Below are 24,745 nucleotides of genomic sequence, written 5' to 3'. Positions count from 1 at the left end.
GATCTTATGTCTACTCAGACCACTGAGGACTTTGGTTCTAATGGTTTTCTATCCCAGTTGCCCACAGTTGACGATGGTCCGCCTGGGGGCATGATGCACCCCCTTAACATAGTGTGCTTTTTTTCATTCGGTTTTTTCGCCTTTCATTTTTTGGTGGAAGGCACTCTTTACCACCCAAATGGAGTGTCTCTGTTGAGGTTGGGGCTTTCGGACGTGTTTCGCGTCTGGAATTCGAGGTCACTCACTTACCTCTTCGCACCTGCCACCGATTTTTTCCTCTCCACATGCGGTTTTTATTGCCATTGAACACTCCTCATACGCAGGGCATCCGTCGAACCCTCATCGACATTGGTGGGCACGGTATTGCGCTCGCAATACAGGTTTCTGTCTGCGAGGCGCACGTAGCACCACATCACGGATTCCCGCCGAGGCTTACAATTGATTGTACCGAATAAATGGTGGCGCAAGGTGACCGTGGGTTATCTGCAGTTATATTGCACTTGAAAACACTTATTTACGCTGAAACAGGTTGTTCAAGCTTAGAAAGCTGCGAAATGTTGGATTGGCTTGGGATCAGCCCCATATCTAGACCGGCCGAGCTCGGCCGGAATCGATGCGTCACCAAAGAAGGCGCAGTTTGGGACTCAGCGTGGGACTCGCCAGCGCACTCATCATTTTCTTGCGCGGGCTGAGTCCCTTTCGAGTTGTACCACCATCATCCCCTTTCCCCCCAAGTCTGACGCCTTCGCTGGTCTTCAGCTCCAGCCTTCACTCTACGATGGCCAAAGCCTTTTCTTTCACATGGCGCTTTACGGCTCAGACGCCCCTGGACTACGTTCGCGAGGCGAGCGCGTGTTGACGCGAAGGTGGCAGGTGGGGTCCGTTAGCGTTGTTGCATTCGTTTCGTTTCGTTCCTGTCTGTTTCTTATTGCGCTCGCTTTCGTCCCTTCCCACATTCCCTCCACACAAGACGAAGCAGACACTGTGCTTCGTCTTTGGACTAGGGGATGACATCATCAATGTACGGCGTGAACGTCGTACGCGACGCGCTGTCGTATGCGGGCAACTACTTACATTCGTACCTCATCTTGAGCACCTTTACGCACACTCGCATCTTCTGTCCGACCATGCCAGTGGAGTACTACATGTTTCTTACTTTCTTTGGTCTCGTCTCTTGCTGCTGTCGCCCGATTTGTATAACACCCTGCCTGTAATTGCTACCTCGTCCTTTGTATCTTAATGTCTGTACCACTATGTACTGTAGCGCTACCCAATACACAATGTCATTGTTCGCGAACAGTCCATTGCTCGATCACGCTGTCAAAATGGACACTCGAAAGCACAACCTGGGCTGAAGAGATGTGACCCGCGACAGATTTTGAGGGCCTATAGTAACTTGGGGTCCTTCGCTATAGGCCTTGCAATATGTGAATGAGCACAATAACCCAATTCACTTGTTGTAGGAGTATTTCAGCGATTGGATCACATATATGACCTTGCGAACGAAATATATGAGCTTGCAGGACTCGGCAGATTTCCGTGATGCATAATATGGGCGGCAGATAGATTTTTCTCATGATTTGTCGACTCAACGGGGCAGTTTGCAGGTGCGCACGATTAGTCTGGGACAGGTGGATCAGTGGGAACTTGGGTATGGGAGAGGGACGGGCCACTCGAGTGTGGCGTGAATTAGGCGCCTGTTTATGTAATCTGCAGCTCACGCGTGAGCTGCTCTCTGCTGGTCAGCTTACCTCTGAAATTGTGTAGTATGTCTGATAGAAGTTATTATGCAGCATGGCACCTGGGCCTTATGACTGCCTGTGATTGTAGACAACCCTATGTATCATGAAACCAGCCACAGCTCGTGAGCGGGTCTGAATATGTGTACAAGATCACTTTTGGTGGTAAGTTCGGTTCGGAGTGTAAGTTCGCTTTGCTGTTGCCTTGACCTTTTGCTCGGGGTAAATGATCTTGTGTCAGTAACTTCGCTTGCTCACACGTGTATAAGGCTAGACTATGGTAAGTTCGTTTGGTAGCTTAAGTTTGTTTCTGCACGTCGGCCGAGCATACTCAAATGTGTATACGCGTAGACTATAGTAAGTTCGTTTCCTCCGTTAAGTTCGTTTCTGGATACCGGATGGGAATACTTATATGTGAATACCTGTGGATTACAGTAAGTTCGTTTCTCAGCGTAAGTTCGTTTCTCAGCGTAAGTTCGTTTCTCAGCGTAAGTTCGTTTCCTACAGTAAGTTCGTTTCTCAGCGTAAGTTCATTTCTCAGCGTAAGTTCGTTTCGTCAGTAAGTTTGTTTCGTGCAGTAAGTTTGTTTCTCATCGTAGGTTCGTTTCTTGTGTTAGTTTCGTTTCTCACTGTAAGTTCGTTTCTAGGCTTAAGTTCGTTTCTCTCAGTAAGTTCGTTTCTTGCGGGGTCCGAGTACAGTAAGTTCGTTTGCTAGTTAAGTTCGTTTGTGCATGCGCTAAGTGTGTGCCTCGGAGAGCACTCTTTTTGGCGGTCTCTCAAATGAAGATGCTCACAAGGGTATGGGGGCCCCGTTAGGCGCTCCGTCGAAAAAAGCGATACTACTACGTAGCATCGGGACGCAGGTAGCTAGGTAAGTAGACCGAGCGACGGAGAATGAATTCTTGAAGAGGCGGAGGCAGGCGGCAATATCTTGGGCAGACTTTCGGCACGCTGTGGCGGCGTATGGGACGGCGAGGGAGCCGGTTTGGGCGAAGGGGCGGTAGAGGAGGATCCAAATCGTGTGGACCAAAAGACTAAACCCGGTGAAGTATGGTCAACACTACTGCTTACGCCGAAGAAAGCCAGAAAATGTCGTGAAAGCTTACTTGAACTGTATGACGTGCGCCGGTGGCGACACCGGTGGAAGGTTGTCCGCGTCAAGGAGAATTTCGACGGGCACCTGAGCTTGCCACGCTATCATGCGATCTCGCATACTAAGAACGAAATCGCGAGCTTGGAGGAGGCGTGACTCTTTGATGGAGTAAACGTGCTCGAGTACTTCGTCGAGGAACTAGCAACAATGAGTTGGTCAGTTACAGACACAATCGACAAACAAAGTCAAGGTGTGTAAGTACCTGGTAGAGTGAGCACGAACTTGGTAAAAGTCAGCACTGTCTGTATTGCTGAAATAATGGGGCGCTACCTACTATCGGAAGCATCTCATCTCGAACGACGCTTGGGCACCAGAGTACGGCTTTGTCGTAAACTCAGCCCACTGCATGTCCGAATAGAATGGTTTCCACGAGGTTCCTCCATCATCGACAGCTAAGCATGTCACAGCACCAACGACCGGTGGTTAGTCGGGGCGCGATAAAGGCAGAGATTGAAAGCGTACGCGGAAGTGAGGGCTTTTCTTTCGGCCTCAAGGTAGGCTTTTTGGCTAGGGATAAGGATAGGGTCCTGAAACAAGCGCGTTCTATTTCGTTAGTAAAGGTGATACCCAAAAGATCGAGAGTGGGGATGCGTACTTGTCCCATGTATATGCCGCCCAATACGTGCATAATTCGGCCGTCCGTAGCTTCTCCAGCAGGCCTTCATAGCTGCGATTCGGACGCTCCCATCCAAGGTCTATCACAGGTAACGTTTGGTCAGAGGCGAATGCCAAAAGAAAGTGATCTGCTATCGGTTTTTACCTTCGATCATTCGGAACGCATAGCCAGCCATGACCCATGCCTGAGAGTACAGGCCCTCAGCCGCATTGTGGCCAGAAATGAGGAGGAGACCTGGTGCAAATCAGCCTGCAGGCTCGAGGAATAATCACCCAAGCGAGAAAGGCCGACCTTGAACAGTCGCGATCGCGCTTGGCCTACTGAGCTCGACCGCCAGGAGCAAATGGGCTCTCGCCTGAAAATAGCGGTATCCGCGTCAATTCGAAGTCGAAGACAGAAAATAAAGAGGGGCTACGCACTGCAAACTCATGTAGCCGATCTCGCATCTCTGGTATATGTCTTGATGCTTGGGAGTAAATACACCATAGGAGGAAGTCGTTACAGAACGTGGGTTCGCTGGTATGGAGGCTTTCTGACCGAGGCAGATGGTCAATACGTACGTAGACCGACTAATTCAGAAGTTGCGATTCACGTACCTTCGAAAGCAGGTCGATAAATCACCTCGTACCGAGGATTCTGCCAGCTAAGAACGCGAGATTAGAATACGACAGCAAAAGAAAGGACGACGCAAACGCACCAGAGGTAGCTCTCCATCATCAACTGGCTTTCCGCTAAGGTAGGAATACGGAATTCCGAAAAGCTATTGACGGCGACCGCAAGTAGTCGATTGAGTGCGTCCTGGCGTAGAGCAGCAGTCTCCTTGACGGACGAATCTTCGTCTGCTGCTCGGTCAAAGACGGCGATGATATTTGAGGTTTTGGTGGACTCTGCACTGGTCTATCAACCAAAAAATGCGTCAAATGGGCACAACCTAACTAGGACAAAGACACGCAGAAGAAAAAGGCACGCACCTCGGGAAGACTGCTGCTCTCATCCAACTTGTCCTCCTCGACCTCCTCCTTCTCCACCAACGTTCTTCGCTTCCTCGTCGACACAATCGGCTTGCTGACCTCGCCGTCATCGCGCTGCTTCATCCACTCCATGAGCATCCGCTCGCGGTCATCATCTCCAGCGCTCGCGAGCTGTTCGATGAAAGACTGGGAAGCTGCTGCCGTAGCGATGGCGCTTTCGAGCCTCGAGGCTTCTCCGGACCTGCACGAAGCAATCGAGATGAAGAGGAAACGATCAGAGACCGAAGGTGCGGAAGATATCGTGAAGCCACGCACCTTGGGAATACACACGGAATCCCCGCCTGAGGACAGAACTTACACAGACTCTCTCCATTCTCTCCCTTCCCATCGCATCTCCTCTTCCTGCGCCTACAAGTCTCGCACGATGCTGCGTATCTTCTCTTTCCAGTACGCGTATCGACGTTCTTAGATCCAGTAAAGGTGGCTGTATCTGCATCGTGTCTCGAAGTAGAATTCAAGCCTGATCCTGAAGCTGATGCGGTTTGAGATGGCGAGTGCGAAATGTCGTCATGCTGTTGTGGTTGTGGTGATTGTGAAGCGTTGTGGAAATTCGAGTGAGAGTTGTTACCGAGTTCGAAGCGAGGAGACGATTGTTGTTGGTCAAGTGCTGGAGGCGAAAGCGAGTGTGATTGCGATGGGGATTGTGATGGTGAAGAGGGATGTTTCGGCATCGGACACGACCAGGGCGGAGAAAAGCAGATAAAAACGAAGGATACGTATGGCACTCACACGATCGACGACGAGTGTGGGGTGCAGCCAACAATCTCCGTCGCTGGCTCAGGGACGCTTGCCGGTGTGTGTCGTTGTTTGCGCGTCGTTTATGTACTCGACTCGATATACTGCGCCGATCCCTGGCTGTATCTCCTTGGAGTAGCTCAGGATACCGTATGTTCGATGCTCGAATCGATGGAGGGGTGTATAGTTTCTACCCGTAGCTCCAATTTATGTGTCCGCGACAAAGAAATCAGAGACAAAGGACGATTGAGCGAAGAAGCACCTCAGGAGTTCAAAGATTACACTATCGATTTAACAAAGGCCAACCAAGGGAGAATAAATAAATGAAAGAACTCAAGCATCGTAGAAGTGGGTATGAACTGGTACATGGGCCGTCATGAGATGATTGTTTGTCGTTCGACAATAAAAACCTGGCAAGACCACGGACTACGAAAGAAACCAATCACAACCTGAACCAACCCTTCTAGACTGCCATAATCTCCCCAACCTCCAGCAAATACGCCCATTTCGCATCCTTCCTCACCTCGATCTTCCCATCCTCCGCCAAAACCTTATACTCCTCCCACTCCTTCGTCCCATACCCCTTCCCACCCGTCTCTTCACTCAATCCGCGATTCACAAACTCCCTCAGGTCAGCGATCCAAGCCCTCATCGCCTTTTCCTCTTCCTCTGTCGGCCCATGCATGATCGAGATATTCCAGATGGGCTTGTCGAAAGCGTGGCCGACGCCGAGGGTAGCGGGAGCGACGCGATCCATGAAGGAGGGGCGGTAGGAGATGAGGTAGCGGTGGACGCGGGAAAGAGGGACGTTTGCGTGGCGCAGTTGGTCAATTAGGAGGCGGTAGGGGGCACGAACTTGACCATCGGAGACTGGGGTAGGTGAGAGAACGAGTAAGGACATAGCGTTCGGAGTGGGAGAGTGGGACAAAGAACGATAGAAAATAAACATACTGATATCCCCATATACCTTCTTCCATGCGTCGATATTCGGGTCTGGGTCTGGGTGTGCGTACGGAAGGTGAACCTTGCGCGTGAGGTAAGCGTCGATGAGCTTGTCCGATACGTGCGACGGGTAGTAGTTGGAGACTTGAAGATGCAGGGTCTCCAGCGAGTCCGGTGGGTTCGTTTGGCGGTAAATGGTTTCCTGTGTACGAGCAAAAATAGCATGAGCTATCAGTCCATCTGAGCGACCAGAAGCCGATGGAGAGGTACGACTCACCTCGTCGCGAACTTCACCAATCAACAACTCCAACCGTCTCCTCTCGAACTCCTTCGCAAAGTCTCCATTCTTGAACCTATCAAACAGATCTGTCGGAAAGAAGGCACCGTCCAGCACCGGTCGGAAGGTGTGCATCTTCAGTCCCATGACTTTGCTGGTGAGTTCTCGTGCAGGTATCGAGCGGAGCAGAGCAAGTTTTTCGGGACGGGAGAGGGAGAGCCGAATGGAGCAGACGGTGAGAAGCTCCTCGAACTGCGGTTGGACGTCGGAGAGGGACTTCGGAGAAGTGGGGATAGCATTGGAGTACCTGACGTCGCCACGGATACATGTTCATATCAGTACGACAAAGTCACCAAGGGGCACAGACGGGGTGAGTGAGAAGAAGGTTTGGACGGTACCGTACATGATCAATCGAAGGGTACGGTCTGAACTTATTGGGCGAAGTATTGATGGGGTACGGAGAGAGGTATTTCGAGGGTCGAGGTGCGAGCGCGGGGGCGGAGGGCCAGGCACAGGCGAAGGGCAGGATGCGATTGTGGGCGAGTGTGTTGGTTATGACCGGATAGTTCAAAAGGGTTTGTTCCAAGTTTTGTTTTGGAGTGTGTCCCGAGCGTGGACACGTAGATTACCAATGTCTCGAAAGCCTGATATGTCTCGTTGATGGCGGAAGTGCGAACGACGACCTGCGTTCCGCCCCTAGTGATCGTCTCCCACCCTTCTTTGTATTCCGGGACGTCCTCGCCTTCTATAGACATTCGTGACCAAGAATCATGAGTGCTTGACGGGAAAACATGGAATGGGGCGAGAGAAGGGAATGAAAGGGAGCCTACTGTAGATTGAAACGTCCACTCGCAGCCCTTAACAAAGTTGCGGCACAACCACCGGTAGGTAAGGTTCGAATTCGGATCCCATAGCCTGATAGACCTTCGCCCACGTCGCGATGAGGTAGTGAGGGAGCATGGCATCGCCGGGATCGACCGGGCTGTCTTCGAACGCAGACATGCAACAGTCAAATCGAGGCGCAAAGACAGAGAAAAGAGAGACGTACTTTATAATCGGATCAACTGCTCTATGAAGATTTGGGAGTCTGGCCGGAATACATCTCGTCCCACCGCGATCGCTATAAGTAAAGAAAGTATAGTCAGCACATCGAGGCTCGGACGGATTGAACGAATTCAACAAGGGGAGACGGAGACTCGACGTACCGATCAATCCGGCACATTACATCACCTTGACTCTCAACTTCCTATACTCCGGTCGGTTCGCGTTCTTGCGGACATTCAGGAGCAATTGCATGATGCGCGAGTAATGCTATTTCGACCACGAGCCACCAAAGTGTCACATCATCCACGCCAGTACAAGCCACCCAGACACAACGTCACCCGACGCAAGAAGAAACCAAATCGACGTCAATAACATGACTTCAACTCCAGCCACAAACGCAAGGGGAACAAAGAAAAACTCACCTTCGTGAACGTATCCTCACTCGCATCCGCAATCATGACCAACGTCGTAATCACCGGCTCCTGTACATATCTCTTCATGCCTGTCGGATTCTCGTTCCCAGCCCCATTCGCATCTGCATTCGCGGGAGAGAGGCCAGCAGGTTTAAAAAGTTTGAGGAGCCGCTCGACGATAGGATCAAGGTACGCGATGAGCGTGTCGCGCTCGACTCCTTCGCAGGAGTTGATGAGGGCGGCTGCGGCGTGGGCGTGCACTCTGTCACGAACAAGGTGCGAGGGCAGGTAAGTCAGAATGGTGTCTCATAAAGATATCATCCGGACAACGAAGAGAGTGGGTAAATAACGAATGAAAGTCGCCCAAAGGTCGTGAAGAGCGAAACGAGCGGGTGAAGGGCAGCCGATAGTCTGAGAAATAGCACAGAACAGGAAGAATAGTGGCGGTGGAATATGTGGAAAGGAGAACACGTAGATCGATGACACGTACCTCGACTCGGGAGCCTCGAGCGTGAGGATGAGTATTGAGAAAAGCTGTTGATGGTATTCCGCCTGGATGACTTTTTGAATAGCGACAACGGAACACGTCAACGTTCAAGATCTACGCTTCGCGAAAGTGCGCGTTGGGATATCGTTACGTACCTCGACATCTGTACAGAGCTGGCCGCTAGATCGACGAGGTTGAGGATTAGTTCAAGTGAACAAACAAGTAAAGAGGGGGATCGAAGGAGATGAGGAAGGATGCGGACAAGAGGACGGAAGGGCAGACAGCAGGGACGTACACGCATTGACAAGACGCATATCGTACTCTCGGATATGAATCGCTGAAAAGCGGGAGGATCAAGCTAGAGAAAATAAAATAAAACAAGATCAGCATTTCATCCGAGTGGCGTCTCACGCGTAGTAGTAAGCTCCCGCCACACACTCCCCCGTCTTCTACGTTCGTCACTGTAGCTCCCTCTCTAAGCTACCGCCCCTGCCTCGAATTCAATATCTGTCCACGAACACAATATCGAGGAACCCGATCACGACTTGCCCAGTTCAGCCGCTCTGCATCCACCCACACCCCCAATCCCTTCGTAAATAACCAAACGACACAGCCAACCGTCCACGGCGAAAGACAAACACTTCATGCCAAGGGAGAAAAAATGAGGTCAGAGGGAAGAACGTACTCGACGACCTTCCCCAGCTCATTCTGCATCACCTTACCCGTTCCCTCACCTACCGCCGCGATGGCCATGAGGCCCGCGTATCTCAACCTCCAATCGTGGCTCGCCTATCGCACCATGTGAACCGAACATACCAGCACCAACACACCATCGCACCGTCGCATCGATACGCACCGTCGCCGTCACGAACAGCAGCCCCAAAAGTGAACAGGATGAATAAAAGGACGAAACGAATCAGCTGATGGAGACAATAATAACAACGAAAAAGAAAGAAAGAAAGAAAATGACCAAGGGGAACGGAGACGACCAAGGTGAAAACGACGTACCAACATGCCTGGTATCAACTGAAACGCAGCGGGCAGCGCCGCTTTCCCGCCGACCGCGCACGCGAGCCTGTCTAGCGATTGTTCATAGATGCGGGGGTAGGCATCGTCTGTCGGGTCGTCGGAGGGCTGGATTGTGGTCGAGATTTGGTCGGTAAGTGTGATTTTGTTGATTTGTCCATTGATTTGAGCGATCGGGTAGGTGGTGAGTGAATATTTCGTCCGAGAGGAGTGGCGTGGGTAGGATATGGAAGGCGGGCGGGATCGTGTAATATGCATCGAGGAGGGCAAACAACGAAATATAATCAGCTTCTGATCAATGCACGGGAACGATACAGAAAGAAGAAGTGAAAGGAATGAGCGATGAAAAAAGCCTCAACGCCTCATTAATTTCCACGTTGTCCCGAACATACGAGGCTCCCACCGCAACGCACCAAACCTCCTTCTCGCCACTCCACCCACAAGGAAACCAAAGAACGAAAAGAAATACAAAAGACTTACATCAGCCTCCAACCACCTGCCCAACTCTTCCACCCACCCAATTCCTCCTCTCTCACATCGATTCCCTCTATCCCGCCCAAGCATCCCCTGACTAAAAGCTGCACATATCCCTCCGTCCTCCTCACCATCCCCGGTTTCGCCTCGCTCAAGCTGATCAAGAACTCCGGCGCAGCCTCTCACCTCCTCCGCTGGATCCCGTTCGTCTTGCGAGTCGTCTTCGGCACTGGAAGAGTAGAGAAAGATGGGACGGGGATCATGGAAATGTGCATGCGCCAGAGGAAGGGCCAGAGGAAGAGGAGTCCGGGAAGAAACGGCGACGGTGGCTGCGTGTCGGACCTTCTCTTCAGCTCACTCCAGACTACCACCAACACCCTCGCTAAAGTCTGACCACCAACCCCATCTTATTTACTATCAATCATGTGTCCGAACACTGCTACCCGTCGCTCTTCTCGCCGTGACGTTCGTCGCGGTAGCCTCTCAACATCATTGACGTCGTCCACTGTGTTATCTGACAACGAGAACACCTCCGTCGCCAAGATCGGTGTTGTTGCCGACATCGCTCTCTTCTTCTCTGATGAGAAGGAGAATCTCAATCCCAACAATCTCAAGAATGTCAGCTGTTCCCAACATTTTGAGCCTATATGAAGCCGGGTCGAGCCGCAAATGAGCAAGTGCGACCGAAAATTCGAAGAGGAGCATTTCGGGGCCATGGCTCACCTCGGAGGTTCGCATCGATCACGTCCATCTGCAGCGTTGGTGCGTAAGACCACGGACGGCAATAGACAGCCCATGTGTAGGCCGTCATGTCGGGCTACTTACTTGGGGAACGAACTGCAAATGAGCGAGAACGAACCGAACTTTGGGGAGGGGGTGAGAGTGAAATTTACCTCGCTGTTTGTGCGCATTCTAGACGATGCGTGGGTCGTTTCTCTCCAAATCTTCATTGTGAGTGATAGTATATACCTGTGCCGTTCCCTTGAGGCCGCGACACTGGAAATCGAAGGATATTTGAGCAAACGCGAACACATCTTCGGAACAGGGTCTTGTGGGCGAAAACTCACCGAGGTAGTTCACTTCGTTCTCACCGTTGAGTGGTCTGCTTCCTTCCAACCCTTTATCGGGGCTAATGCACCCACCTCGTCCCGTCATTTCGAGCCCGCTGCCGCATTGAAGATGGACCCCTAATTGAGCAAATGCGAACATATTTTCAAGAAGGGGTGCTAGGAACGAAAACCCACCAACACGTTTTGCCTCGTTTTCGAGGATCAGTGGGCGGTGTGCTGTCAAACCTTTATTTAGGATGGTCGAGCTACCCCTTGCAGGAAAATTCAGCCCGCTACATTGAAAATCGAGAAACAATTGAGCAAACGCGAACAGATCTTCGAGAGGGGTATATAGGAGGCGAAAACCTACAAGGTTATCGTCCTTGTTCTCGACGGACGATGGGTGGGCCTCTTCCAATCAAAGCCTTATCGGGGTGGATGATCCTTACCCGTCCCGTCAATTTCAGCCCATAGTAACATTAGAAATCGAGCGGATATTGAACGAGTGCGAATGGACTTACTTGAATAGACTATTGGAAGCGAAACCCACCGACGGGTTTAGCCTCGTTATGAACGTTGTGCGGAATGTTTTTATTCTATCTTGATTGGTGCTGACTGGGCACGTTCCCGCTGTTATTTTGAGACCGCAACGTCCAAGATCGGGCATGGAATGAGTGATCGCGAACATGCCATTCAAGAGGGAGGATGCCTCAGACTGAAACTCGCCTACCTAAAGCTAATGAAAAAGAGAGAAAGCGGTACACTTCAGCACACATTTGACTTCGATACTTCGCGCTCTGCACCTTTCCAGCAGCGGTACAATGAAAAAAAGATGTCATGGTCGCAGGAACAGGTTTGTGCCCCGGATAGGACCGGAACGCGCCAGGTCCACGTGGCCGTCAGCGCCCCATCGGACTCATCGAGCGGCAATCGATGCGCTGCGTCAGCCAGCTTGCAGCCAGCCTCAACCATGTCCCATAGCAGCGCCAGCGGTGCTGATCAAACGGCTGCAACGACTGTGTCCAACTCTGTGCCGGGCTTTGCTCCGTACCATCCTCCACCTCACCAGCTCAATCAACCAATGTCTGGCCCCCCTCCCCCCGCACCGCCGTCTGTGCCCCTGCCTTCCGGTGCAACTGCGCCATCGACGACATCTAGCGATCGTGCCCTCTATGGGCCTTCTACCAGTGGGCTTCATGGTCTGTTTATTTCTTTGTGCGACTGAAGCGGGTTTTGAACTCATGGCTTGCTAGACGATCCGATACATCAATTGATGAGCTTGATGAAAGAACAATTCACGCAGCACGAGCAGAGAGATGCGTTGAAGGATATTAGAGATAAGGAGAGGGAGGCTAGGCAGGTGGAGAGAGATGCGTTGAAGGAGGTTAGAGATACGGAGAGGGAGGCTAGGCAGGTGGAGAGAGATGCGTTGAAGGAGGTTAGAGATACGGAGAGGGAGGCTAGGCAGGTGGAGAGGGAGGCTGAACTGAAGGACACTTTGGTGGGTGTGCAAGCATCGATGAAGGGCTTGCAGGCCTCAGTGGAGCAGGGGTTTGATAGGTTGGCAAACCTCTTGACAAAGTTGCATACAGGTGAACTGTGAGTGTGTGCTCCTCATTTTGTGGCTCGCATTTAACATACTTAGACCCGAATCCAGTCAGTAGGCCTACGACAAGTCTCGGGATCGTTCAGTGAAGAAAACTTAACCGGCATATCGTTTGAAAGGCAGAAGGGTTCGCGGGAGCCTGTGGCTGTTTTTCTTGGAGTATTCCTGTCGTCTTCTGCCCTCTTTTTCTTGCAGTATTGCTGTCGTTGTAGGCTCATACACGTCTTCTGGCCTGTTATCATGTACAATCAATTGCTATCGTTTGTTTTTTCTGTATCGTGACTAAGTATCTCCACGATGTTTCGACGGGATCGTGAAAATAGAACGAAGGGGGGGAAATCTCGCCGATGCTCAAAAGGATGCTGGAGGCGATCTGGATTACGACAGTCTCAATGAGCTACCATATTTAGAGGCAGTTTGCAGAGAGACACTTCCAGTGTAAGCCTAACCGTCTATCGCAGCGGTCATTCTTCTCAAGACTTAAGTACCTCTCGTATTCCACTTATGCTCCGGTGAACCAGCTCCTTAGGATGTATGTTGATCATTTTATCTGCGTATAGACTCGTGAATGCTGACCTTTGCCTGCAACGGACTAACGCGCGCAAAGACACGGTTCTGCCATTGAGCACTGCTATCAGGGGTAACGACGGTAGTACTATCTCTGAAATAATTGTCCCCAAGGATACAAGGGTTACGAGACGAAGGGAAACGATCCAGGGGGTGACAGACGGAGGGGGACGGACAAAGATATAAATGCACAAGTTCATGATGGAGGGATAGACGCGATGGATGGACACAATGGATTCGCTGAGGACACACGGGGTTGGGTTGCGGGATAGGAACGAGAGCATCCATAAAACAAGCTCGAGATCAAGAAATCGAGAAGAAAGAAGATGAAATGGGCCACAAGAAATCCGACCAAGGGCAGACAAAAAAAAAGAACAAGGTCCGCAAACACTCACTCATCCCCTCGACCTCGCCTCCTCCACCGCCTCCCTCACATCCAAAACCTTCCTAGCCCTCTTCAAAGTCCCCATCGTCACGTTAAATCCTTCCACATCCTCTAACCAGACACCCCTCTTCCTACATCGTCCCAGCACCTTCGCCCAGAATTGCACCACCGCCCTCTCCGGTCTCTGCCTCCTCATCGAATTGCTCTCCACGCTCAGATCCCTCAGGTACTTGAGGCTAGGGAATGCTTCGGGACCGAGGATCGAGGACATTTGCTGCAGGAGGGGAAAAAAGGCGGTATCGTCCGTTGAGGGCGCGTTGGATGTCATGTCAAGCGCTGAGATGATACGTGCGTCGATATCACGGATGGCGATCATCTCGAGTCGTGGATGAGAAGGCAGCAACACATGCGGTGCGATCCAGTCCGGACTCTCCCAGTGCCACTCCGCGTCCGCCGAACAGATCAACTCGCGCAGATTGGGACACCACCTCGCCAACGAGAGCGACCTGTTCTCCGTGGTATGGCGGGGGTAGTGTGGCGCGGTGAGGTAGTGCTCCTCGATGAGCGAGGAAGAATGGCCTAATTCGAGTTGGCGGAGGAATTTCCCATGGGCGGCAAAGAACCGATAAAAGCCTGCGCCGGTGTAGCTGAAGTCGGCGGAGACGACGGAGAGGTTGCGTAAGTGTGGCATGGACCATGAGGCGAGGACGGCGAACATCCCGTTATCGAGGCTGACTTTGAGGCTTCGGAGCGCGGGAAGATGGACGCTCATGGCTGCAGACGGCGATGTTGACTCCAGCGAATCGGAGAAGAGTGCGTGGAAATTGGGGGAGCATGATGAGAGTTCGAGATATTCGAGTCGCATGGTGGGCATACTCTGCAGCGGCGACATGCGGAGATGGAAGGGAACATCGTCGTAAGACGTCCACGAAAGACGGCGCAGCTCGGAGTTAGGATGAGTAAGGAGTGAAAGGAGCTTTTCCGGTGAACACCGCGGGTCGGGAAGGGCGTCACATCGATTTCGCTGGATAGACTGGTTGTCGGTGTAGATCGTGAGTTGTGGCGAATATTCTAGGATGGTGTGGAGGTCCTGTGGCGAGCAGCGCTCGAGTACGGGTGTATCGATGTGTAACCGCCTTATGAACCTCCCCGAAGCCGCGGACCGTCCCTCAACGAACTCCATGAGGAGTGTGTGCGCGAGCGCCTTGGCCTGCTGGGCGCGGGAGATCCATACGAACTCGAAGAGGAAGACCTTGACGAAGGCGTTCCAGCGCTTCGATACCAGTGAGACGTTCGTCTTGAAGCGCATGGCGGCGTAGTATGACGAGAGCTGGAGGGAAGACGATTCGAGAAAGGAGAGGTCTTCGGCTGTACTGAGCGGGTCGGGGGTCATGAAGGTTGCTTCGCGGATGATTTGGATCCATAATTCGGGTGGGAGTCTGCAGTGGTCGAGTGCTCTTGGGTTAACGAAACCTTTGCGTGATGTTTTATGTCTAATAAAAGTGCAACGCGTCAGTAAGCGGGACAACGGGACGAGAGCAGGATACAAAAGCAAAAGTAGAACGCATATGGGAACTATGTTGGGGTCAAGACGCGGCATGGTGCACCGGTCGCACCCATAACGCTGCTCCGTTGCCGTGTTAGACCGAACAGAGACAAAGTTGACGGGAATCGTGGATCGTCATATCCCACAAACGCCGCGTGCGCCGAAAGGAAAATGTGTCTTTGTGCTCGTTGAACGAGTTCCGAAGGGAGTTGTACGTTACCCGGAACTCGATGGAGCATGCTCCAGTCGACTCCGGCCTGATGAACACCAGGCCCACAGCGACCCAGTGTGTAAAGGCCTCGGGCCAAAAACGACAGGGCTAGCCTGATAGTTTAACTCAGAGTCATGTGAATGACGATGCTGTGAGCGTGGGGAGCGGGTTGAAGAAACGCAAAAACCGGCGCGCAGGGAAGAGCGACGTGAAGAAGAGCCCGTGCGACTAGCGGGAAGGAGCGAAAAATAGCCATAGTAATCCGCCCTTTCCGGCGAAAGAGCCACTCGGACGACGTGCAGTAAAGAGCGAAATGTGAATATCGCAGTCTCTGCGTGTGATACATGTCGAGAGCAATGTCATGTCAGGCTTTGACAGACTGTCCGATGGTCGTAAGACGTCCTTGATACCAAATTTGGGACGCGATCAACGAGCGAGGTTTGAGTGGCGATATCGGTCGCCGTGAGGACGAGGATGACTGCACACCGAACAGCTCCACCTGCTACCTCCACTCGTAATGACGGTCATGATACTACTGAGCGCGTTGCTGTAGGTAGCGAGGGAGAAGGTAGCCCCGACCCGAGGAGAATGGCCATACCTCGCATGACAGGTAGCAGTCAAGCTGTAGAGCCAGTATAACCTCAACGTCGTTCACGCACGCGACAGTGGAATCATAGACATCTCCTGCCATTTCTTCACGATTCCGAGGCCCAAAACTCGACGCTCTGACGCCCAACCTCTCAAGCAAGACGACAAGACCCTCTTTCGCAAACACTGCTAGCCAAAACTGACAGATAAAGAGAACATACAGACCTAGGTACCCTTCCTGAATTTAACAGAATAAGCTCATTGAATAACTTTGAAGCGCGATGTCGCAACGGATTGTGTTGTTTTGTAGCCAACGAGGTAGAAGGAGAGGCTGTTGATGAAGACGACAAGGACTTGATGTTGATGGAACGCATTCTTCTTCGTGAGGTTGCGCAACGCTGTGAGTCGTAAAGAGGAATATTGTCAAGGGGAGAAGGATGTGCGTATGGGGATGGGAGTTGGGGAGCGCTGGGGAGAGCGGTTTGGCGAAGCAGCCCTCGGCATGATCCCGCAACTCAAGTTTGCGGGCATTGCCGAAGAGCCACGCGTTCGATCTTGCGCTTTGCTCTTGGTCTCATATTTGCGTTACACCGCACTTAAGCACATTCAGATTCTTTGTCTCCGGCGACGCCTCCTCCTCAGCCTTTGCACGCGGAGAGCTTGTCGGGAGTGGAGTTAGACGATATTGTAGTTGAACGTCAACGTGGTGCTGAAGTCTTGCATACGTCCTCTACCGTCGGGCCCGGCTTCATTTATTACCCCGGCTTCATTTTATCTCTCTCGAACTCACGCTTTGACATCCATCCTCAGCTTCTGCCGTGCGTGTGTGGCGTCGTCTCTGTACCTGGCATTGGCGGTTTCGAGTCGATGCGATGCTAACAGGCTCATCTTTAAGGTATGATCTCTACCGAGGCCAAGGGTCGTCGTGATCATATCCAAAACTTGCTCCTCCCACGGGTCTCTGGTACGCCACACGCCACACTGACATTTAGCACGTTCGTGTTCTTGATCTTTGACCCTCTAGTATCCCATTCATCTAGCCACATCTTCCCACTCATCATCCACTCCTTTCCAACGTCCATGAACCATCACGCTTCCACATTTTTCCCGAACCGTTACCCTCACGCTCCCCCCTATATGCCTCCCGGCCATTCTATCATACGTTGTCCGCGCCGACTGCAACCCTCTCAGCGTACCCCAATACGCACTCAATACACAACCTGATGCTCTCGCTTCGGGTTTCAATGAGCCGGCATCCGAAGATATCGTGGAGCATAACGAAGCGATGAAGACGCAGTGCTTACAGCATCCTAAGTGGGACATACGACCGTCCTCGCCTTTGTCTCATCCTCACCAAGAAGCGGCTCGCGTCCCTATGTTTCCCTTCGACGTTCATGGGGACGGCGCTAGCAAAAGCGAGCGACAAGTCGCAGACTGGGCCCGCCTTACCTCCCCCTCCGCAGCCGATCCTAAAGACTTGTCCTCTCTCCATCCCTCTTCCGACTATGGTCATGGTCCGAAGGGTGGGGCATCGGCGTATGTGCTGGGCAGATTAACGGGCTCGTGGCGCGGTACCTTGGTGGTAAGTCTTTCTCCCCTTTCGTCCCGGATTATTTTCCTCCCTCTCCATGCGCCTTTTCATTTCTGCTCGGCCGGTCAACGTCGTCGAACCCTTGGTGCCTCCATTTCACGTCGCTCATCGAGATTATCCCTCATCTACCCACAATCTCAACCTCAGTCATCGACAAAATAACCCGCTCCTCCTTCCCCACCACTCGATCGCTCAAACACTCTCTCACCCTCGCACGCAACTTCACCTGCCCCCCACTTCTGTTCTTATCTCTCTTCAACCACAACCTCAACCTCATACAAGAATTCGCCAATTCGCTGCATCTCCTCTCGCCGGACTTAAACTCTGCGTCGGCCGTGGGGCGCTTTCCTCGTGTTCAGGAACAATAACAGCAGCATACTGGGAATGTCGACGAGCGTCGGAGGAGCGGGCACGGAGATGCAAGATGTGGATACGGATGGGGATACTCGGGAGTGCGAATATGATAAAAATGGGGATGGGTTTGTCGGGCGCAGGGAGGTGGAGGAACGAGGAGAGGGCGAAGACGACGAGGATGTGGATGTGGATGTGGACGATATAACGCAGGAGTCAGGCCTCGTGTATCAGGACGACGAACACGGGGTAGAAGGAGAGATGATAGAGAAACGACTCAGAATCAGAGCCTGGGCTCGAGCTCGAGTCGAAGTGGAGGCTGTGGAAGAAGGCGAAGTCGAAGTGGATGGATTCGTCGAAGAAAGGGAGGAAGTAGAGAGGGAAGAAGGGCGTGGATCCGCCGAAGGAAGTGTGATCGAGGATGAAGCGGGGAATAAGCTTGTCTTCCGTCGTGTGGAGCGTATTGAGATGCTGGTGGAAGAGGGCGAAGTACTCGAAGAAGAGAATGAACGCGGACACGAGCACAAGCACGAGCACGAGCGCGGAGATAAGCTGTTGAGTGGGGAGATTATTCCTGGTATAGATTCCTATGGAGATGATGATGGACCTACGAGTATTCAAGTAGAGGTGGAGGAAGGCGACCTTATAGACGAATATACCGCTGGTGCGAATTTAGGTGCGGATGCCAATCGAGTCGTGCAGAAAGATTTGACGTCGGCGTCGGAGGAAGATGAAGTGGTGGACTTTGGGTCAACTGGAGAGTTGCAGGTGAACGAGCTGGATTTGGACAGGGATGTAGAGGATGTGGGAAACGGGAATGTCAGACGGAGACGATGGCGGAAGGACTTCGTGGTGGTAAGTTTAGCACGCATACACAGGACCAGTTCGTTGACATCCGTCCCCTTTTTCATTCAGTAATCCCACTTCCCCCACACGCAGAGCCTCGATCGGCGTTCAACTCTGCGTCTAGCAGCATATCGCCCTCTACAGCAACTACAACAGATGGCATTCTATGTCCTCGCGCGAACGGAAACGCAAACATTACCACAAACACAAGTCTACGATTGAAACCCCTACAAGCGATCCACGACAACTCGTCGTTAATCCTGGGTCGAACCCCACATCTTCATCGTTCGAGCTCTCCCCGAACCCAACCTAAAACCACCTCGCCACACGACCGCTCTCGACGTCTACCTCCGAGCAAACATTCGCGCCTACATCGACAACGATACATGCATCGAGCGGAAGAACTTTACTCCATCACTTACTACATCCCAGACCTCGAACCGGCAGAAACCTCAGTTCTGGCTGGAGAGAAAGATGGACTGTATGCACGTCTGAGGGAACGGGTGTTTTTCCTCAACGGTGGAGACGATAGGCTCAATCCAAATGGGGCGTCGATACGGAGTGGAGGGTGGAGAGGTGTCGGGATCCGATATGTATGGTGCGATCAGTCGACATGACATATTCCTTGGGGGATGTGGGTGTTTCAGAGAAGTATGAGGGAGGCGGGATGAGGAAGGTGAAGGTGAAGGTGGTGAGGTTGAGCGGAGCGAATTATTCCGTGAGTGTCCTGACCTTTATTTTGACCTGAGATGTACGCTAAGATGCTCATCGTTTGTTGGTGTTGGTGATTGTTTTGATTGGGACTGGAATAGAGGTCATAGAGACGAAATTCCCTAGCATGTGGCGCGATGTCTTATCCTGAGTAACATAGGAAAATTGAGTTCGGTTGTAAAACTATTTCTGGCACTGTGGTACTGTGAATTCCCGTAGGCTCTCTGCCCACTCGCTTCCGATATCTTCGGATTGGTGATGCAGTTCTGCGTATAGAGCCGCTTTTGGTGTCGCGTTGCTGTATGAAGTAAGTTCGCGTAAGACTGATGTTGGTATGTTGCCGGTCGGCTAACGAGCTTCTTGTTTACTTCGTGAGTGTCGCCTAGAAATTTCGCTCGCCCTCAACTAGGTTGTTGGACAGGTGTAAAACAGGTCACTTCGGTAAAATTGTGCTCTCCAGAAAGCAAACGGTCTGATAAAAGTATGCATACCATTGGAAATGAAGTGTTTATCTAAGGCCAAAGATCTATCCACTTATTTTATGAGGAATGTGAATGATGCTTGAGCTAGAGCCTCACCGAGCGGGGGCCTCTTGTGGCATTTCGGCCATGGGGTCCCCCCAAAAAAAGATGACAAACGCAAATGTAGGCGTTCATTATCCACCAGAATAAGTTGGGATTACTTAGAATGTACTCATGTTTATGCCCTACATACATCTTTGCGAGCAAATAGTTTGATAGTAAAGGCTGGTCGAGGTGTCCACGTTAGACGGGCTGCCTGCATGTGGCAAAATTGTGCCACAAACACCGAATCCAACAACATTCCACCGTCTCCTGCAAAATATTCACAAACATAACACGAAGCACGTTTGCATACCATAGGAGAATATGTAGATCTATATGTCACATAGAGGAACCATGGCATGAAGATGAGTGCATAAAATCTTAAAAATCTTTGTCCAGCTTCTATGTCTGTCCAGCTTCCTAGTCCGCCACAGTAATGCGGTCTTGCTGATGTGAGAACGATCGGTGACTCCGAGTGATTACGGAGCCTTACAGGCGGAAGTGACAGCCAAGGCTGAAGATGCGGTAGATGCGGCAGATGCAGAAGAGGTCTCCCGAATTCTAATGGAGTAGATATAAATACATCATTCTCAGCAAGGGGGTGGCAGGAATAAAATAAAAAACCGGATGTAGGGGGGGGAGGGGGCCCGGAGGGCCCTTAAACGCGAACTGTCCGGACATTACGGGAGGTCCTACGGCAGCCATTTGGAGGGTTCGTGGGGCTCATATATGATTACTCTTGTACACAGTGCTGGTAGAACTGTGAATAGAAGATGTTTTGAGTGTAAAAAGGATAATAATGAATACTTTTAGGCTAGGTTAAGCTACGGTCGACGTCGGTCATCCCCTCCCCTAGCCTAGGCTAGGTTAAGCTACGGTCGACGTCGGTCATCCCCTCCCCTAGCCTTAGGCTAGGTTACACCAACATTCATCAAAGCAATGAGTTAATACCACAATAACCCTCCGTTTTGATCTTTTATGTTGTGTGAAAAGTATTAAATAAATCATTTTAAAATCATTTAAATATTCGAGGGGGGGGAGGGAGAGGGGTGAGGCCTTAAACGCGAAAGGTAAGATCCGGTACAGAATTTTACGCTTGCCACCCCCTTGATTCTCAGTTTCCAGTGGCCGCTGTGGTGCTTTCAAACTGACTGCATTATACTCAGCTGAGCAGTACTGCCAGTTCAAACTATGAATACGGCTCATTGTGTCTTCTACCTTCAGAGCCGCTAGTTTGCTTTCTAGTCTCTCTAACCCGTACATCTCCTCCTGCAATACCCTTGTAGTGTTATCATACCTCTCCCGCCCTTGTGCTATCTCGTCATTCGTCTTCTCAATCTCTTCACCAACTGTACTGCCTTTTATCGCATGTCGAACATGTTCATCTTCTTCCTTCAATTTCTTGACCTTAAACGCTTTCGCCTCCTTTCGAGCGATGAGTTTGTCGGTGCTGCCACGGGGCAAGGAACGTCAAAACATCCCGAAACATGATGACGAGAGTGGACTACACACCGTGCCAGTGGAACGTTCCCGGCTATCTGGTACGCCTTCATCCTCGGCGTCCACCATGTCACATCAACCTTAGGTAGAAGAGGAGCAGATCCAAATGTGTCTTTGAAAAGACCTGACGCAGCAAGGCACCAGCAGACTTGAGTGCAGAAAGCTTCGGGCCCTTTTGGATAAGATCTGGAGAAGTAGAGGCAGCCCTTGTGATAATACGAGAATATTGTCGAATAATAGGAGCTCAAAATACTGAAAGGCGTATTGTACACCCAGTTCTGTGTGGATAACTACAGTCTCATCAATAGTCAGGCCTTTGGGAGGGAGCACCCGTGCTTACCTGACACACAATCTTCGACCCAATCGACATTCTATCTCCCGCGGATTTCGACGTGGGAGGCACAAATCTCGATGCTGGCAGTGTATTGTCATCCGTAGCGTTGTCAAACATGTCGACGTCTTTGCGAGTGACGAAGAATTCATGCAATGGACTCAATTCAGGGTTCTCGGGTAGGATATGCGGGGTTTTGTCCTCACGAAGAACGTACGCTAGAGGATAAGTTCGTCCTTCTTCCTTGTTCACGTCATGTGGGTGAAAATCGAGCTTCAGCACATGCAGCGCGTCCAGGACAATGGCCCTTGATACACCATGAGGATCAACATATGTGGAAGGAGCAGCTGAGACAAAGGGCAGTTGAAGGCTGCGTTCATGGCCGTTCAAAGGCTCTCCACCTTCGTCGAGAGATGTCCCAAGCCCTTCATCGAGCAGACGCTGTGCTATGAGTGATACAGGTATGTCAACTGTCTGACGGAGATAAGTCTCCACATCTTTCTCAGAATACAAGATGGGCGCGAGGCCGCGCTGAGTAGACGCAGCACAGATTTTGCCTGATAGCTGACGATCATCACTGGAACCACGAAGATCAAGCCTAAGTCGCTTCATCAACCCCATTCCGGGAGCAAGGAACTGATCGGGAAGGTTGGGAACAAAGACAACCTGCTCCAGCTTCTCCCCTACAGGTATCTCGATGTCTGTCTTCGCGACCCCCCGGGTCGATCGTCTAATGTCCTTTTTATGGGCATGGATAGGGGATGGAAGAGGGACAGAAATGAGATCAAGCACTGTGCAAGTTTCACGACCTTCCAAAAAGTTTATGGGATGCACAGGAATATCCACACCGAATGATGCGGAGGGATCTAGAAACTTGGATTCCGCTTGCGAAGGGCTCGTGTCGCCTTCGATCTGCGAGGGATGACCCGATGGGTCTGTCTGTGCTGTCAAAGAAGTAGTCCTCTTTATGTCCTGTTGAGGATCAAGGATCTGAACAACGGGCTTTCGAGCTCGGCTGTGAGTCTTGGGGGCCATGTACAAGAGATGTACGAGTACTAGCATCAGCAAGGCCGCATCTGGCTAAACCTAGCTATTTCGGTCTATTCGGTCTCCCGGGAGACACGAATAGATCATTTGACAGGATCTATTCATCATAGACCTGCCTTTAGCTAGACGTATTCGGATTCTGGTAGACGCAGGATAGAGGGCGGTAGAGCACGATAGACCACGAGGTTTTTGCTGTGGATCATGCCATGGAGCTCGATAGGTTTCACTCGGACTGCTTGGTTTGGGTGAGAAAATTCATTTTATTGCAGAAGATACATGATAACTACTCGAACAAACTGGATGTACACTACTGTATGAACTGCATGAACCAAACTAAACCTCTCGAAGGGACTCCATGTGTGAAGAAAGGCCTTGATCTCGGGATCTACGATATGTCGACTTGCAAAACTTGAATCTAGATGGAACAGCGCACAGAAATCAGTCACGTACATAAGCATTGCGGATATCAAAGAAGGGACTCACGAAAAAGCAGGTGACAAGTGCCGAGCAAGCAACCTGTCTATTTGAAACGCAAACGAAGACGTCAGTGTAAGAAGTAAATAGGATAGGACTGATGCGGGGAAGCCTCTCACCTTGTGCGACTTAACGCCGTAACGGCCCCTCAATGACCGTTGAAAGTTGGCGGGGTCACCGGGCGGGTAAGAGCAGGGTATAAGCTGAAATAGATATGGCCATGTCAGTCGGATCAAACGCAGAGTTGTCGCAAAGGAGGGCACGACTTGGGCACGACTCGCCTGGTATGTTCTGCTACGGGATTTTCTGCAACCCTGACCCGTGAGGTTTCTGCTGGGTCCCATCCATTGGTGTCGAGTTCCAGTCGTGTGCGAGTGCCCTGTCGATGAGCCTAGTATCAGTGCACGAAAAAAAGGGATTTGAGGAAGAGGGGTGCAGGAAGAAGATGAAAGCAAGGATTGAAGCGCCGAGGGGACACTTCAAGAGAGCCTGATGCGTGAGAGAAATCAACAACGAACGAGCGCAGGGAGCTGTTGAGGGCAGGCGTCTGAGTCTTGCCTTGACAGCCTTTGACAGGCCGCGGAATTTTGATTTCTTCACATGTCATTCAAGACTCGGACAACCATCTATCCGCGCTATATCGGTCTATCAAACTACGAAGCATCGAGAGCGCCCTACGGGTATAGAGCGAGAAGAGTGCCTAGACCAGAATAGACTGAAAAGTTAGGTTTAGGCAGATGCAGTCTTGCTGCCAGTGATGTAGCACTGGGCAGTAGAAGAGATATGGCTAGAAAGACAGGTATGCTGTGGTCGAGGAGAGGTCTTGAGCGGATACGGATGCGTTGAGTGGGGACTTAGAAGAGTCAAGCAGGCATCTCGATATAAGTACTGTTCACCATTGATATCGACGGATACGTGCACCGCTGAACTGATTTCCAACGCCCTAGGTGCTCCAATTGTAATTGTACAGGGGCAGCAACCTTTGTAAAGACTTCCATCCTTACTACCAAGTACCTTTATAATTGAGGTACACCCTCTGGTGAGAGGGCTGGGAACACGACGGGTACGTGCCCATGTGAACCCTTCTGCATAAACTGCCAGGGCCGTCATCGTGCAGATGCGAAGGACTGCTCTTTCTATGCTCATCGCAGAGACCCGGAATGGATCCGGGAGCACACTGCACTGCTCCGCCCCCCGCCTGGAGTAGATCCTAGTATGTGGGTTCCCGCTCGAGGGGGAAAGAAGGGAAAGGGGAAGAAGGGGAGAGGGAGGGAGACGGCGGGAGCCGATGACATGGAGCTATGATGGACGGGTCTTTTCTTTTTTTTTTTTCTATTTCTCTCAATTTTGCTTAATTCTTCTTCGGAGCACAAGCCACGCTCCGAGACTTCTCTCGACGACTGAATGTAGGAGTTCGGATTCTACAGTGTGGTGATTGCTGA

The 24,745-nt window shown here is 51.4% G+C and overlaps 7 protein-coding genes across 7 annotated transcripts; 2 read left to right on the top strand and 5 right to left on the bottom strand.

Moving 5' to 3' along the window:
- Positions 1–2,529: 2,529 nt before the first annotated feature.
- STEHIDRAFT_163427 (uncharacterized protein) lies at positions 2,530–5,210 on the bottom strand (the record flags this gene model as incomplete). Its single annotated transcript, XM_007311099.1, has 13 exons — positions 2,530–2,773; positions 2,846–3,030; positions 3,095–3,113; positions 3,167–3,284; positions 3,355–3,419; positions 3,488–3,587; positions 3,653–3,742; positions 3,800–3,863; positions 3,928–4,040; positions 4,105–4,151; positions 4,206–4,405; positions 4,480–4,720; positions 4,795–5,210. The coding sequence occupies 13 exons, from the start codon at positions 5,208–5,210 to the stop codon at positions 2,530–2,532; spliced, it is 1,902 nt and encodes a 633-aa protein (XP_007311161.1).
- Positions 5,211–5,737: 527 nt separating this feature from the next.
- Positions 5,738–7,248, bottom strand: STEHIDRAFT_163426 (alpha/beta-hydrolase; the record flags this gene model as incomplete). The annotated part of the gene is made up of 4 exons (XM_007311098.1): positions 5,738–6,144; positions 6,226–6,418; positions 6,494–6,800; positions 7,007–7,248. 4 exons carry the CDS (start codon positions 7,246–7,248, stop codon positions 5,738–5,740), a joined length of 1,149 nt encoding a protein of 382 aa, XP_007311160.1.
- A 654-nt stretch (positions 7,249–7,902) lies between these two features.
- On the bottom strand, positions 7,903–8,827 carry STEHIDRAFT_68998 (uncharacterized protein; the record flags this gene model as incomplete). Its single annotated transcript, XM_007310980.1, has 4 exons — positions 7,903–8,212; positions 8,441–8,510; positions 8,589–8,617; positions 8,733–8,827. The coding sequence occupies 4 exons, from the start codon at positions 8,825–8,827 to the stop codon at positions 7,903–7,905; spliced, it is 504 nt and encodes a 167-aa protein (XP_007311042.1).
- Positions 8,828–11,956: 3,129 nt separating this feature from the next.
- STEHIDRAFT_116327 (uncharacterized protein) lies at positions 11,957–12,681 on the top strand (the record flags this gene model as incomplete). The annotated part of the gene is made up of 4 exons (XM_007311097.1): positions 11,957–12,185; positions 12,240–12,487; positions 12,579–12,585; positions 12,644–12,681. The coding sequence occupies 4 exons, from the start codon at positions 11,957–11,959 to the stop codon at positions 12,679–12,681; spliced, it is 522 nt and encodes a 173-aa protein (XP_007311159.1).
- An 873-nt stretch (positions 12,682–13,554) lies between these two features.
- Positions 13,555–16,263, bottom strand: STEHIDRAFT_135615 (uncharacterized protein; the record flags this gene model as incomplete). Its single annotated transcript, XM_007311096.1, has 2 exons — positions 13,555–15,037; positions 16,115–16,263. 2 exons carry the CDS (start codon positions 16,261–16,263, stop codon positions 13,555–13,557), a joined length of 1,632 nt encoding a protein of 543 aa, XP_007311158.1.
- Positions 16,264–17,864: 1,601 nt separating this feature from the next.
- Positions 17,865–19,294, top strand: STEHIDRAFT_116325 (uncharacterized protein; the record flags this gene model as incomplete). Its single annotated transcript, XM_007311095.1, has 2 exons — positions 17,865–18,686; positions 18,773–19,294. The coding sequence occupies 2 exons, from the start codon at positions 17,865–17,867 to the stop codon at positions 19,292–19,294; spliced, it is 1,344 nt and encodes a 447-aa protein (XP_007311157.1).
- A 1,136-nt stretch (positions 19,295–20,430) lies between these two features.
- On the bottom strand, positions 20,431–22,817 carry STEHIDRAFT_163421 (uncharacterized protein; the record flags this gene model as incomplete). The annotated part of the gene is made up of 4 exons (XM_007311094.1): positions 20,431–20,512; positions 21,213–21,401; positions 21,464–21,741; positions 21,801–22,817. The coding sequence occupies 4 exons, from the start codon at positions 22,815–22,817 to the stop codon at positions 20,431–20,433; spliced, it is 1,566 nt and encodes a 521-aa protein (XP_007311156.1).
- Positions 22,818–24,745: the final 1,928 nt, after the last annotated feature.

This window comes from Stereum hirsutum, assembly GCF_000264905.1.
Source record: "Stereum hirsutum FP-91666 SS1 unplaced genomic scaffold STEHIscaffold_23, whole genome shotgun sequence".
NCBI classification, from domain to species: domain Eukaryota; kingdom Fungi; phylum Basidiomycota; class Agaricomycetes; order Russulales; family Stereaceae; genus Stereum; species Stereum hirsutum.
Note: the sequence above shows the minus strand (reverse complement) of the source record. Positions and strands in the feature narration are given on the sequence as shown.